Source organism: Uloborus diversus, chromosome 1, assembly GCF_026930045.1.
Source record: "Uloborus diversus isolate 005 chromosome 1, Udiv.v.3.1, whole genome shotgun sequence".
NCBI lineage: Eukaryota > Metazoa > Arthropoda > Arachnida > Araneae > Uloboridae > Uloborus > Uloborus diversus.
In genome coordinates this window covers 167,178,957-167,195,008 of record NC_072731.1, presented here as the reverse complement: position 1 = coordinate 167,195,008, position 16,052 = coordinate 167,178,957, and the positions used below count along the sequence as shown (strand labels likewise).

At 31.3% G+C, this 16,052-nt stretch overlaps 1 protein-coding gene across 1 annotated transcript in view; it reads left to right on the top strand.

Moving 5' to 3' along the window:
* The first annotated feature begins 716 nt into the window (after positions 1-716).
* Positions 717-16,052, top strand: part of LOC129233431 (histone deacetylase complex subunit SAP130-like) — a 64,958-nt gene continuing 49,622 nt past the window's right edge. The window contains exons 1-4 of the mRNA XM_054867462.1: positions 717-907; positions 10,078-10,249; positions 13,071-13,170; positions 15,254-15,286. Coding sequence (XP_054723437.1) covers positions 897-907; positions 10,078-10,249; positions 13,071-13,170; positions 15,254-15,286 — 316 coding nt within the window. The 5' untranslated portion in view covers positions 717-896. The remainder of the gene's footprint in view (positions 908-10,077; positions 10,250-13,070; positions 13,171-15,253; positions 15,287-16,052) is intronic.

Below are 16,052 nucleotides of genomic sequence, written 5' to 3'. Positions count from 1 at the left end.
GCCGTCTCCAGGTTGCATCCATGTCCTACACACGCGCGCATACATACACACACACACAAACACACGCACACATACACAAACACATACACCTACACACACATACACACACACACTCACAACTACCCACATATTCATGCCTGCACACAGACACAAACACATATGCCTACACACATATACCCCCTACACAAAAACACACATACCCCCACACACAAAAACACACGCCTACATACACAAACTCGTGATTGCGAAAAACATAATTTGAATTCAAGATGTCAAAATTCAAATTAATTTTTTTTCTATTTTTCTTGATGAAAATGAAATGCATTACCTCATATGACAGTTTTCGAGCCATGTGGCTCCCTCTAACAGCGAATACTCGAACTCCTCTCCACCTGTTTGCTTAACAGCGCCACCAATAGCAAAGATTTCAACTTATCAAGATGTAAATGTAATATTTAAAACATGAATTTTCCGTTATTAGTTTGAAATTCCTATTTTTTTTCACGTTTATCTACTTTCTAATCCATTACTGGATTAAAATTATGAATAAAAATAAAAATATGCGTTGTTGGTAAGAAGTGGCATCACTAATCATGAGGTAACGCTTGCGCAGACAGTGGCACAGCGGTTAAAAAAAACAACTCTTCCTTCGGGGAGGAATTTTGGATGTCTTCTAGATTTTATTTTTATTTTGTAACTATTGGGGGATCGTTTACTGTTTGATCTGTTACGTTCATAAGTAAACGAACATGCCCTGATATTTCTTCTTCATGAAAGTGTTTTCTACTTATTCTTACTGGATGGAAAACAACATCTTCAACAATATTTGTGCAGTTGACGGTGCTGTTGGTGTAATTAAGTAAAATAACATTCTGTGTCAAATAACACGATTTCAAATGTTTAAGAAGTAAGATTTTTGTTTGTTGATTCGTAAAGCTTGAATAATTGGTGTGTGCTCCGTGTTTAAATATGTTACGTCTATTTCCATCTTATATTTCATTAATAATGAATTTTCCCTGAAATTAAAATATTCACTCTATGTATTTTTAGCTAATGTTCAGTGCTCAGGTTTTTGCTTTTCTGAAATATTTTTAAGAAGTGTTTCATTGCAGATATTCTTCATGTCACTTCCCCCCTCCCCCTTGAATTTAATGTATAAACACGCGTCAACTGATTTTATAACGCATTTAAAACTTATCTGATGCACGATATAGTTAGAAACAACTCAGTAGGAAATCGAGCTTTTATGCTATTTATTTTATTATTTAATGATGATTAAGATAGTTGAGAAACGTTTATTAATTACTTTTTAATGAGTTGGTACGAAATAGATTATTCCATATGTTGATTATTTTCTGAAATTTGCCTTTTCTTTTGAAATCGAAAAATCGATCTATTTTGAGCAGTAAGCGTTTTCAGGGGTCTCTCCATGAAAAATCGAATAATCCCCCCCCCCCCCTCACCAAAAAATTTTGTTAAAACGAATTTTTAGAATTTAGAGAGGGCACAAACTGCATCATTTAAATTTCAAGTTCAGTGTTTTCCTCTTCTATGTTGAGAATATCATTCTGGGGTGTTTTTCTAGTATTTGGCGGGGGGGGGGGGGGGGGGAAGGGCATCGCTCTCTCAAGTAGCAATATTTTATCTACCATTCTACGTTATGTTAAATTATACTAGAAATATTTCTGTACAGCAATTAAAATAATTGTAACAATAAATAAAAAAAAAAATCAGACAAGGGTTCAGCATTTAACTTTTTGACCCAAAACACTCTTAAAAAAACACAAAATTTGTTTAAAAATTATAAATTTCGTGATTTTAACAAAAATAAAAACATATTTTTTTTGTTTACCACTTAACAAAGCGTTCTAAACTTCAAAAATTCAAAAAATCGGATTCCCATAGCAGATGCAAAGAGATCGCTATTCTCAAAGTGAAGGCATCAAAAGTATAAAAAACGGCTTGTAAAAGAAATATTTTTGGTAAAATTATTTTAAAATTGCATTTTAGAGTGCTATGATAAACATATCATTAATATCTGTGGACACAGGAAGCAAAAAACAAAACAAAAAAAAAAACCCTCATCGATTCAGCATTTTAATTGACTCATAAAAGAAAATGGAATTTTGCTTTAAAAACTTGAAATGAGTGTTCAAACAAAAATAGAGCCTTTTCATTTATTTGCATCCTAATAAAGCGAAGTTAGCTTGAAAAAAGAACAAAATATGATTCTCATATCGGATGTTAAAAAGATTGTATTTTTAAAAATGTAGACATCTAAAGAGAAAAAAACTGCAAGTAAAAGAGTTTATTTAAAGTTAATCATCCTTGTTAGCATCGAAAAATCAAACCTATATAATTTTCTCCCCAAAATAACAGTTAAACATCACACTGCACCATAAAAACACAAATATTGACAAGCTGGTAAAATGATAATATTTTCTAATCAAGTCATTATAAAGGTTTAATGCCAGACTCTAAATGGTGATAATTTTGAAGTTGGTAACACTATCTGAAGGGATCATATTTTTCCCCTCACCCTTTACTATCCCTTTTGCAGTTCTAAGTTCATTTCGCTGATATATATTATTATTATTGTTTATTAAATCATGAGTGGGGAGAAAAGCAGAAAAGCGCTTACCAACGCCTTTTCAGAAAAGTTTACAACAACACCGCTGCTAATTAGCTGTGATAAAACCAAACTTATTTTCAGCTGTTAATTTCTTTCCAATAAACAAACAAGCATTATATTCATTTGGCAGTAGCAATTTGCGCTTGCAGGAGCATCACAAGAGTGCCGATTTTTTTTTCTTTGCAAAATTAGTAGATTTTGTATAAGCTGATCTCTCTGATTTGACTTTAAAAAAGGTTCCAAATCTTATCGGTTTAGGTTTAATGTGCGGTTTAGGTTTAATGTGCGTTATTTTGCTTTCAGATTTGCTCTTTCAATAAATAATTTGTGAAAGATCCGTTCTTGTTTATCAGAATTTTGTGAAGGGTCCGTTTTGGCTGATCAGGATTTTGTGAAAGGTCCGTTTTGGTTGATCGGATTTTTGTGAAGGGTCCGTTAACGGACCCAAATATCCTCTGGCCAGACCCCTGGTTTTGTATGACTTTAGAAATTGTTTTTGAAATTCACATTGGCATCAGTTATTGTAATTCTACCATCTGCACAATAAATTTACTTATTCATAGGAATTTAATATATCTGTTGTTTTTATTCTAGCATCGTATTTTTACTCATTAATATCAAAACAACTTGGAAGTCACGTTAAAAGTTTTACCCACTGTTACTTCTAAATAAACTTTTTACTTTCTCATTCAATATTTTTCTGTATTTTATAATGCCTGAAGTTTTAAAGATTGTATTTTTATGTTGTTTTTTTTTGGATGCTAAACGTTTTGCTTAAATGCTTAATATAGATTTTATGTTTTGAAATGTAGTATTTTCAAGTAATGTTTAAGGTTTCTGCCACTTGCATATGGGACATACAGCACTGTTTTTATGCTGTATATCTGATTTTCGTTCATCATTTTCCTTATTATTTCCTAGACAAAGCCAAATGATACCAATCAATGCATGATATACAATTAAACTCAATTTCCTCCTTCTCTCTCTTATTATTATAATTATTTTTATTTATTTATTTATTATTATTAGTTTTTTATTTTAAGAAAAGGTTTGAAAGATGTAAGTTGATTATTTCATTTGATAATACTTAATAATGAAGGATAGTAAGTAGGATACTCTCAGCTTACTACCGAAACTTTTACCTCCAATTTAACAAGGTGAGGAGTAATACCAGATTTGTGGGCCCTTGCTGGTGTTATAAAATAAATTTAGCTACCTGTTTGAAGATAATCTCAGCTTTAATAAGGGTCTTACTACCTCCAACTGTAATGGCTGGCTATTCCGGACAGATGACCCCAAATTAGGATAAAACACTTATTAGGGTCTGGTGGGGTAATGTGGTCATAAAATCGTAGGTTTTCAACTTAGGTGGATAACAAATACAATAAATTCTTTAAACACTTCAACTTTTTCTATTGTTATTTTACATTGCAATAGTAAAGAACATGGTAGATTGAATTTTTGGAAGAAAAATATTGATTTTAGTAGTTTTATAGAACTTTCTTTTCCCTATGTTTTTGTGACCACTTTATCCCATGGGGTGGAGGAAAGTGGTCATAGCATGGGGTAAAGTGGTCATAAGATAAATACCTTTGTGCTGAACAGTAAAGTAAGACAAATTTGCGAATTTGTGCTTCTTCTAATGTTGTTTTGCCTTACTTTAAAGTGGTCATAGTTAAAAATAGATACAAAACCATAATAAATAACCCTAATACTTGTATATTTTGGTTTTTTTTGTAGTTACAAGTGTATTTACGAGTAAATGCGTGCATACACGAAGGTATACGTGTCGTGTTCTACACGAATATAACACGTTCCTATATGAGTAGATACATGTATACATCAGATACATGCATGCACGTGCCCACTCAAGTATATACAAGTACATACGTGTCACGTGTATATACTTGTCAAATATATACTTGTCACGTGTCTATACGAGTATATACGCGTATAAACGAACATCTTTTGCGCATATGCTTTTGTATCACCAGACGTGCATGCCTGAGTATATACGTGTAAAGTAGACATATATAAGCATATATAAGTGTACATACCATACATATGCGGGTATACACGAATTAATTCGTGAATACATCCAGTGCATCTTTGTAGTATATATAATATGGAAGGACGAGTATATACGCATGTATACGTGTAAACACGATTATATACCTGTATAGACGTGTATACGTACATTTACGTGTGTACACCAGTATGTATACACGAGAATATAAGCTTATATAAATGTTGGCCTACAGAGTGAATCTAAGCTCTTCGGAAAAAATCGAAGGAGTGTGAGAGAGGAGGATAAGAAACAAAGAATCATAAGGAAGTTATAATCATTGACGCCCTACATGTACACAAAGCCACAAACTGACGGATGCAAAACAGGGCACAAATTTGTTGCACAAAGATAATTTTACCTAACATTTTAGTTTTTAAGAACTGTTTAGAGCAGTTGTTAAAAGTTACGGCCTGTAGTAGCTCTAATACACGCATCGCAACAAAGGCGCAGCGGCTGATGAAAGTTTTTCAAAAGTCTCGTTATTGCAACTGAGAGTGATCTGTGAATGCGACGCCTGTATTACAGCTGCAGGCCGCAAATTTCATCATTCACTTTAAAACTTCCTTAAGACCTAAAATGTTGCGTAAAATTGTCCTTGAGTAATAAATTTGTGACCTTTTTTGCATCCATCAGTTTCTGGCATTGCGTGCATGTAGTGCATGAGCATTGTGTTTGTTACCATATGTTCCTTATAATTTTTGCTTTGTATCCTCCCCTCGAACACATTTTAATAATTTCCTCAAGAGTTTAAACTCACCCTGTATACCTGCATTTATTATGTTTGTATGTATCGTTTACTCGAGTACATACGCGGATATACGTGTCTACCTGAGTATATAAGTGTGTGTATAAATGAGTATAAGCGAGTGTATACGTTTATAGTAGAATGCATAGCTGTATGGATAAAAATTACTTGCAGATACCCATATACGTATTTATTGGTGCATTTATGTGAATACGTCTACGTACGTGCCTACACGAGTATATATGCGTATATATACTCAGACAGTCGTTTAATTAACCCCGTTTACTATAAAAACAATACATATTAAGTAAGATTCAGACTTAGATAAAATGAAAAGCTTTCTGCAAACAGAAATCCTAACTGGAAAATTTTCTGCAAATAATTATTTTGCCTAATTCACCCTTGTGAATAAAGAATTAAATTTATATTCAAATATGATAGAGACAAAAAAAAAAAAAAACAGTTTTTAAAACTTTTTTTCTTTTTTACAATAACTAGTTTGTTTATTTTTCACCAACTGAAGAAAACTGCCAAAACCATTATTTTTTTGACACATGTGCTTTAAAAGGCTTCAACAGAAATAAACTGGGATTTTTTTTAATTTCCCTTTAAAAAAATTGGTTTTTCTTTAAATTAACGTTAGCAGTTTTTAAAAAATTTCTGCAGAGCCAAACATTTTCTGCGAACACTGTTCGCGCGTTCGTCTATATTATGCAAGACTGGTAAGATTAATATTTAATGTGAATCTGCCTTATACGTAAAGTATAACATCAGAAGAACAATATTCATTAAGCCTAATATTCTGACCACTTTACCCCATCTTACATAAATTGTTCTAAAAAATTAAATAAAATAGATTCAGCTAACTGCTAATGAGTAATAGTTCTTGAGACATGTAGGAAGCTTCATGTGCAGTCAATCTGTTCAAAATTCTAACAAACAAAATTTTCCAAGGAAGTTGAAAGAAGTGTTTAGATTTTAAAGTTTTTCATATTCATGCAAAATATTTTTTTTTACTAAATAAAATTTTGCCAGTTGTAAAATTTTGTATTCGAAATGTAGTTTCTAACTGTCCTACTCTAAAATAAAATTTTCACATTCATTCGAACATTTATTTCCAAGCCATAGCCATTTATTTGACGTATGACCACTTTACCCCATTGACCACTTTCCCCCACCAGACCCTATAGCATCCGTCTTGGAATGCTACAGAATAAGCTGCTTGGTACTTGTTCATAGTTCTTCGCTTTTCTTACCACAGGAGGGTAACTCTGAGCTTGATATTAAATGCTATTTTTACAATTTGAACAATAAGGTTATAAAACTAGATAAAGGTCAAGATTTACGGTCGCCACTCGCCACGTGGCGACTCAGTTTTCAAAATTGGCGACCCCAAAAAATTTCTACAGTCGCCAACTTTTTTGGGGGGTTATTTTTAATTTAGATCCCAAGAACAGAATTTCAGTGCATCAGTACTATAAGGGTTCACCGATAGAGATCGTACTCCGACTAAATGTTGTTTATTTTACAAAGCTTGCATGTTCTTTCTCACTGCCTGCCTGTATGTTGGTTATTTTACGATGCTTGAATGCTCCTCTTACGCGATTTAGGCCATGTAAAAAAAGCAAGAATACAGTGAATTAGGAAGCCATTTGCTCAAGATTAGAGCGTTTGCTCCTTTGTCTTGACTCTTTGTTTTTCAAGTAATTAGCGTACTATAATCATGATTTCAAGAAGAAATCATTGTATTTTAGATTATATTTCAGATTAATTTTGATTATTTCTTCAAAGTAATAAGCTTTTCACGTTTAGTTGCTCAAATGGTATATTAAATTTTTTTCTTTTTTTACACCTCCTCTGATTATGCAAAACTTTTTTTTTCTTCAGGCCCATTTTAGAACCTGCAGATTATAGGCCGTCCGCGGATAATGCACAGGAAAATACGGTTATTAAACGGGGTTTGTACGCTCCGGAGAACCTGGAATCGTCATGGAAAACGACATAGTTAAAAATGTCAGGGAAATTTAAAATTTTGCCCCCCCTCCCCCCCCAAAATTTTTTTTTTGCAATTTTTTTCCCAGGGAATTTTGTACCTTGAGTTCTAATCTTCGTTTTTATCGATGTTTCCTGAAAAAAAATATATAAAAGTTTTGAGGCAAAATGACGCTGGCAATAAAATAAAAAAGGACCGCGGACGCCATTTTTGCCCCTCAATAGTTCCAAAGAAAAAAATTCCTAGGGTGAACAGCAATTATGCACAAATTTAACGGGAGAGAAACATTTTCTTGCATCTAAAGCACAAGCCTGCGGATGGTAGGGTCAATTGGGAAAATCGTTTTTTAATCGAAAAGTCTTTTCAGCTACGAATGAAACGTAGTCGCCATTTTTGGTCATTTATAAGATGGAAGTAGACACGATGCTTAAATGTCTAAGTTTCCAAAAACAAAGCAGAATTGGATGTTTTCTTTAACTGCAAACTAATGAAAACAACGCAAAATGTGCTGCAACTTGTTGTTTTTTTCTTAAAATTTATTTTAAATATGTAATTTTCTTGAGAAATGAAAAATTTTGTTCTTAAAACTTAATCTTATCCTCATTGCCTTGGACGCAAATGTGCCAGAAACTTTTCAACTGAATTGTAGTTTCACGAAGATTTATTGTTTGTAAATTGTTTTCACGCCACAAATTCAAAAAATTATTTCTTAATTTTTGTCGTAGCCACCATATTTGGTCATTCCCAGATGGCAGTGCACAAGACTTTTTAAGAGCCTAAGTTTCCAAAAATGGCATTGGATGTTCATTGCAGTGCAAACTATTGATAACAACGCAAAATGTGCTCTTTTTTCCCGGGTAATTCGTAAATATTTTCTGGAAAAATGCGAAATTTTATCTTCAGAACATTTTTTTAAAATTCTAATTGATTTAGACGCTTTTGTGCTAAAAACCGACTATTTTGTCTTAATTGTAGTTTCTTAAGGATTAATTATTGATCTTTTTCTAAAACAGTTTATGTTTTGCTTTAAATCTTGTTCTAAAAGTATGAACATATTTTGCAAATTTCGATTCTTTAAAAGTGAAAAAAAAAAAAAAATCATATTGTATGTTTTTTTGCATAAACCCTCGAAGGTCGTTCCGATCCTATTTGATTCCCAATTAACTCAAACAGCCTTTATTCTGAAACAATCGTCAAAATAGGAAGACAAATTATTTAATTTAAAACTTGAAAAGGCAACTTGTTTTTGACCGCAGAAAGTCCCCCCTCCCCTGTGAGCCCCGTTTTATCATTCCTTTGCCATAAACAATGTTCCATGTTGTCCCATAAATAATGTATTTCATTAAAAATCCTATATATCATTAAAAATAGAAAGAAAAAAAACTATATTTCTATAAACTATATCTTATATTTCTGCTGTGATGTGGACGCTAATACTCGCAATCGATTAGGAATACGTTCCATTGAAAATCGTTTAAACAACGGGGGCTAGTTTCTATTCGAATAACTGTTGTAATTTTTTAATCTTCAATCGCATCAGATTAAAATATAATCCAAATAGCCAGTCTTTGATCGTTTTCCCTTCATAGTCATCCTAACATGGAGATGCTGCGTATGGAACGTAGTCGCTATGTTTGGTCATACCTTTAGTTCAAATAATGCAAAAAGAATGTTTTTTTTTTGGAAATATATTCTTGGTAAATGCCAAATTGTATATTACTGGAGGAGGTTTGTAGTTAATTATTTTTATGCCAAAAAAAAAAAAAAAAATCTTAATTATTGAAAAAAATTAAATCATATGTTTATCTAATATTTTTTCGATTTCCTTCGTGCTAATTTTCTTACAGTTAATTCTTTTCATTAAACTAGTTACCTGAAAAGTGCATGTTGATTTTTACTACCATAGCATTTGCAATGATTTACAAAAAGATTTTAAAGGAATTTGTTGTTGTTTTTATGGGAAATACTTTTTTTTTCACTGTGTACACTACTTTATTTTTGGTTTAATGATTTTTTTATATTTCTTGTTAGCATTCCTTTAGCATCACTTTCATAATATTTGTTTCAAGAAATACAAATTGAAATCGCCCCCCCCCCCCCCCCCCCCCATTCTTGTACTAGAGCGCTGTTTTCAAAACCCGAAAAACTGGTGGCCACCAAATTTTTTGAGTCTAGTGGCCATTGGTCACTTGAAAATTTTCTGAATCTTGAGGTCTAAAACTAGAAATTAAAAAAAAAAAATAACTTTCAAGGTTGTTGTTTTTACATTCTGTTTTCAAATGAGATCAAGTCACTTGAAATGACTTACTTCAATCTGGATTTTTAATTATTAGTATCTTCTCATGAATGAACTATTGTTCAAAAGTTAAAACACTTTTGCTATACAGATTTTTCCGCAAATTTTTAATTGTATTTTTTTTAAGCCATAGTTAAGGTTATTTTTAGGTAAAACACTATGTTCTTTGTAAAGAGCATTATTACGTATATAATAATGTATGCTGTGCAATTATTAGTTTTGAATTTTATCTGGTATGTTATTATGAAAATGAACTAATTTAGCTGTTTCACATTGTTAATATCACTAAAAATATGTACTATTTAATTAGAAGGTCCTCTCATGATTATTTTTATTGTTTTAGTATGAATAATCAAAAGCCTGAAAACAAAGCTACGGAACATGAAGATGCTGATCATACTCAACCTATTAACTTGGTTGCAGCAAGAACACCCGTTACAACATTCTCTGGTTCAGGCACAGCTGCAGTCACTCAACCAGTGAGGACACACTTAGAACCAAAGCCAGGAGTTATGGTAATTTTTGCTTAGTTTTTTACATGATATTTATTAATGATCCAATAGTTACTTAGCGATGCAAAATTAAGCTTGCACAATCAGTAAGTTGATGAAAAAAATATATTGTATCTGAGACAGGGTTTGTGATTTTTTTTAATCAAAAAATTCTGATTTTTTTAATTTAAATCAGATTAATTTGATTAAAATCAGCCTTTTTTATTTTATTTTATTTTTAAATTTACAAAAATTAGTAGTTAATTACTTTACATTTATAAACTAATATGTTTCATACAATAGATGAATCCATTCAGCTTACTTTTAAAACTAAGATAAGTTCTATAACTGTTCAAACATTTTTGAGAATTATAAATATATTGTAATATTTAAATAAGAAGTGATTTTGTTTTATGCTTTGCTTAAAAATAAGGTTTCCATCATCATGTACATCCCCAAAGCAGAATACTACTAAATTTGCGACCTACGTCACAGAACAGATACCTGAGCTGCAGAACAATTCTATTCAATTGTGAGAAGAAAATTCATACAAATTTTTTGCAGAAATTCTGCAGATTTCAGTGAAATTTCTGCAGGAAATCTGCAGAAAATGCAGAATTTTTGCAAATATCTTTCAACTCAAGGTAGAATTTTGCACAAATTCTGCAGATTTCTTTAAAAATTAGAAAAAAATCTAAAATTCTCCGAAATTACGTTAATTTAGGGGAAAGCTCACAAAAATGTTGAATTCGATAAGTCATCTGCAGGAACTTTGGATTTACTTTGAACTTAAAGAAATCTGCAGAATTTGTACAAAATTCTATCGTGAGTTGGATGATATGTATATAAAATAGGCAATTTCTGCAGAAATTTCATATTCTAAAAAATCTGATTTTTCTAGCGTTTTTGGTTCTCCTTTTCCTTATTTTTTCCAATCCATCTTCAGCACTGCAATTTCCTTCATAAACGTATCACTTGAAAACATGCCAACATTGAAACACGTCCATTGCCGAAAATTGTGTGTGTGAGATTTCAATCCATTTGCATCTTGAAAATATTTCAATTATTTTAAAAGTTTTGAAGTGTCAACACAAACTCAAACTCGACTCATTCTATAAATTATTTTAGTAATTTATTTATTTATTAGCATTATTTTATTCCTCCTTCATGACATGTAAAATTAATCAAAAAAACATTGTTTGACACCTAGGTTCGGATTTTTATAAAATTTTGTATCTGCTATTTCTAGGCATTTGAGTAAGTATATAAAATATTTTTGGTGAATCTCAATTGGTTTAGGTTCCACAGAAATGCATAGCTAGGGTAGGATTAAAAACTGCAAAAAAAAAAAATAATAATAAATAAAATAAAATAAACCCTGTATGAAATGATTTTGGTTTAGAGCATTTGTGAGAAAGGTCACGTTCGTTGCTTGTGTATGCAATGCTTGAAGTACTTGCAGAACAATTTTGGTCTAATGGTTTTATGTTGCAGAACATCGTCAAGGGTTCTGCTTTGGGGGTGTACGTTTTAGTGTAAAAGAATATGTTGAACAATTACTTTTCTTAACTATATTAGTGATGCTGCACAAGAAAAGTACAAATTTTTATTTGGTTCTGTACTGAATTGAACTGTAATTTTGGAGTAAAAGCAATATTGCAAGAGTGAAAATCTCTTTCGCACACATAAAGAAGGATCTATGTAGTTTTGCCTGTTGAAGTTAAAATTGTATAATGCAGTGTAGTTAAATTTAGTGCAACACATTAAAAAAATGCAAAATTCATTTATAAAAATAAAATAAACTGATTTTAATTAATGATTTTGTTAAAAAAATTACTTGATTCAAATAAATTGATTTAAATGAATGATTTTTTTAATGACATGATTTAAATCAGGCTGATTAGAATCAACGAACTCTGATCCAAGGGCATATCCAACTCATAGTAGAAGGGAAAGAGGCCTGCCATTCAATTGCCCCCTCCCAGGTTTGGGAACAATTGTTATGCATTAGTTTGTATTTTGTTGTTTTTCTCTTTAAAATGCATTAAGTATTATAGGCCCATTGTTTCTCTCACTTTAGAGAGGCCCATATTTTCGAAATCATTCAGGGCTACTAGAGCCAAACTCATTGGCAAGTTTTAGAAATTGAAGCAAATGTTAGTTGATCAATTTTTTTAATTTTTTTTTTAATTTTTTTTTTTGCTATACTGTGAATATTTTTTATTTTGGAAGGGGGTTGGGGTAGCTGCCCTCCCTCCTGTGCCCCCACTGGATATGCCTATGCAGCCAGCATACATTTCTGCAATATAATTTTTCAAACATATGTTTTATAGTTTTTTTCTCCCTTAGTATTTTTCAACTCTTCTCTTTTTTTAATTCTCTTTTCCTTTTTTTTTTCCTTTGATAATCAGATTTTGCTTTTTACGCTTTTTTCTCTTTTTTTTCTATAGACAGCATAAAATGTATTTAGCAGTATGGTAGAATTACATGTAGCATAAAATGTGTTGAAGTGTACAATTTGTTTGAATCCTTAATAGAATTTTACATTTTTGTCTTAGAGTTTAAGAGTTGGATTTACATGCTTTGTGGGCCACTTTTAATTTGTCCACCCTCATATTTTTGGTGCAGAATTTCTGTTTGATCAAAATATTTTCACATTTTTGAAAATAATTCTTGTTTTGAAATAAGTATTGTGTTAACTTAAAAACTTTGGTTTAATCTTAAAAATTTTAAAATGCATTTGATTCATATTTATGTTAGCATTTTACAGGTTTTACACATGTCTAATTTTTGTTCAGCATAAGATCACATTCTGTCTTTTTTATTCTATTTATTCATTTTTTAGACTTTGTATTTCCGTACACCTACTCCTAGGCCACAAGGTCAAGTAATGGCTCCTGTTGGAGCACAAGTTTCTACATCTCAACATTTTACTTCAAAACCAGGTGAAAATAATAATTATAACTCTTTCTTTATTTGTTGTGAGCCAATTTCATTAACTGAAATTGCTACACTGAAGCACCGTTTATATGTTTCTTTTTTATATGTTTTTATTATTTAGGGTCAGGTGGGGTGGAATGGGTATAAAAACAGGTATTTTTTGAAATGATTATCAAACTATTCAAATCTGATATCCAACAATTAAAAAGCCATAACTGAGTTTTTATATTTCAACAATACACTTCATATACTCATGGTTATTATTACTGAAAAATTTTTTGTTTAGTGAAAAAGCTATTATTTCAAAGTCTTTTTATACCCATTCCACCCCATGGGGTGGGTTGAAATGGTTAGTGATATTTTAAATTAAATTTCAGAGTGAAAACGTGACTTTATTTTTTCACAAAAAGATATTAATAAAAGGGTAAAAATCTATTAAACAATATATTAATAGTCAGTAATTTCACTGCAATTAAGGGTATAATGTCCACAATTACTGAGGATTAGCTGACTAGGATTTTTGATGATCTGTTCTTCTTTAATCTCCATTTTTGCATTATCGGGAAAAGTGAAAAAATTTCCCATCAAAGACTTCTTAAGAAATTTTACAAGATAAGCACAAGTATCTAAAGATTCTAGAACTTGAGCAATAAAATACTTTTTAAATATCTTGGCAATGTATTCAACTAGCACTCAATCTCCTGTTGTACTTGTACATACGCTTAGTGGAATGGAAGTTTGATCAGGCAGGTTTTCAGTTTATTTAGTCAGTTCTGGATTTGTCTAGTGGTTGCAGGGCATGACTCATATTAAGTGGTAGGCAAATGATAATTTCATTATTAATAGCATGCTTTACATTTGACAGATGACTTTCGTGTCTTTTCAGATGCCTTGCAAAAAGTTTGAATCATGTTTCAAAGATTGTCTTCAATCCAACCAGATTTAGTGTAACTATTAACAACTACATAACATAAAGATTTCAGAATATAAATTGTTCAATATAATGAACAACATACTTCAGAGAAAAACCTTTAATGAGAAAAAATGTTAATTCCACAGCCTATATTATACCCATTCCACCCCACTTAAAGTTTTTTAACATATTTCTTAAAATGTATGGAATTTTTCTGTGCTGGTTTTTTTCAGTTGACAAAGGAAACTTCCTTAAATGAAAATAGCAGCGTTCTATTAGCATTCTGTTAAATGCTATCGAAATTCAAACAAAATCCTGAAAACAAAGCTTCAAAAATATTAGTTTTGATTTTTACAATGTAACTTTCAAGAAGTTTGCCACTAAACTGACAGTTTGCATTCAGTTTTTTCTTGGACCAAAATAAAGTCAAACTATTGTAACTAACAGGAGTGTTTTTATTTAAAAAAAAAAAAAAAAATTCTGTAACTCAAAGATTAATAAACTACCCATTCTACCCCACATACCCATTCCACCCCACCTAACCCAAAATGTTTTTTTAATTGATCACTGCAGAGTCTAATACATATTAACGTGAACCTATTATACGTTTTTTCATTTATACGCTTTTTTCGTGCAGTCCCTTCAAAAATATATAAACGGTGCTTCACTGTTGCATTTATAACTTTATGCTGGTGTTATGTCAGGGTCTTGTAATTACTGTTTTTAATCAGATGATTTTTTAAATAAACTATTGATTGAAATTTTATTGTTAGACAAAAAAAAAGGTTGCATAAATTTATAAAGCATTTGAATAGAGCATCTTCTAATAAATATTCATGCTTTTTATCAGGGGGGGGGGGACAATGTTAAGATTTATAAACATTTTTAAATATTTCTTTCTGAACTCATGAATGATATGTGTAGTTTTGTGTAGGGTTTCTTCTCCTTATTATTGTTATTATTATTTTTTTAAAATATTTTTTCCAGTTCTCTTTTCTTTGAACTTGTGCTTGAAGAATTAATCAATATTTCTCTAGCTCTAACAGTTTTGAAATCAATAAAATGCAAAGTTCTAACATTCTCTCAGTTTATTTCATACGTTTGAAAAAAAAAATCGAAGTAGAAGTTAATCCTCTTTAACATTACTAATTTTACTGTTTCTTTTTATGCCTTAGGAACAGATTTCAAGAATGCTCATAGTTTTACTGGTAAGTTTATTTTCTCCTTTTGTTTGCCAACCGATTTTCTTCATTTGTTGTTTGTTCAGTCGCTGTTGCTGAGTTTTAGTGTTATCAATAAAAAATTTTGAAAAGAGATGCTAATTAACAGAGAGATGAATTCTCGCACTAAATGGCTCTTTCTAATAAAATGGATTGTCCAATTTTTCGAGTTTGATATGATTGAAAATCCCTAAAAAAAACACCCCTAACAAAGTTTTTCACAAAACGTAGAAGGTCCAATAGCCTAAATTCACTAGAAAAAATGCTATAAGCTTTGGTTAGTTAGCAAAACTCATCATTTTTGAATGTGATCCTTTTTCATTGTTTACACAAAAATTAAGTACAGCAGAGTATCCCAAACTGTGGTCCGAAGACCCCCGGGGGTCCCCGAGTCCATGCCAGGAGGTCCGCGTTGCTATCCAGCTAAAACGTTAAATATAATTGAGATTGCAGGAGGAGTAACGATAATTTTGATAAAAAGAAAGCTCATTTATGAGGAATAAAAAAGTTCTTGCTTAAGTACATGCAGCGCACAGCAGCCTCCCTCTCCTCTTCGAAATAAACACACTATACATTAATTAATTTTGTGCACATGACGAAGTTCATATTGCTACAAAACTTTTTGCAAACGCAACACAGATTGTGAAGGCAACGCAGATCCTAATCACAGCATTACGACGCTGCCAGGGTAGGTTTGCCCAAACTATAGTTAATAATTAGAATCCTAATACGCCATAAAAATACAACTCGTATG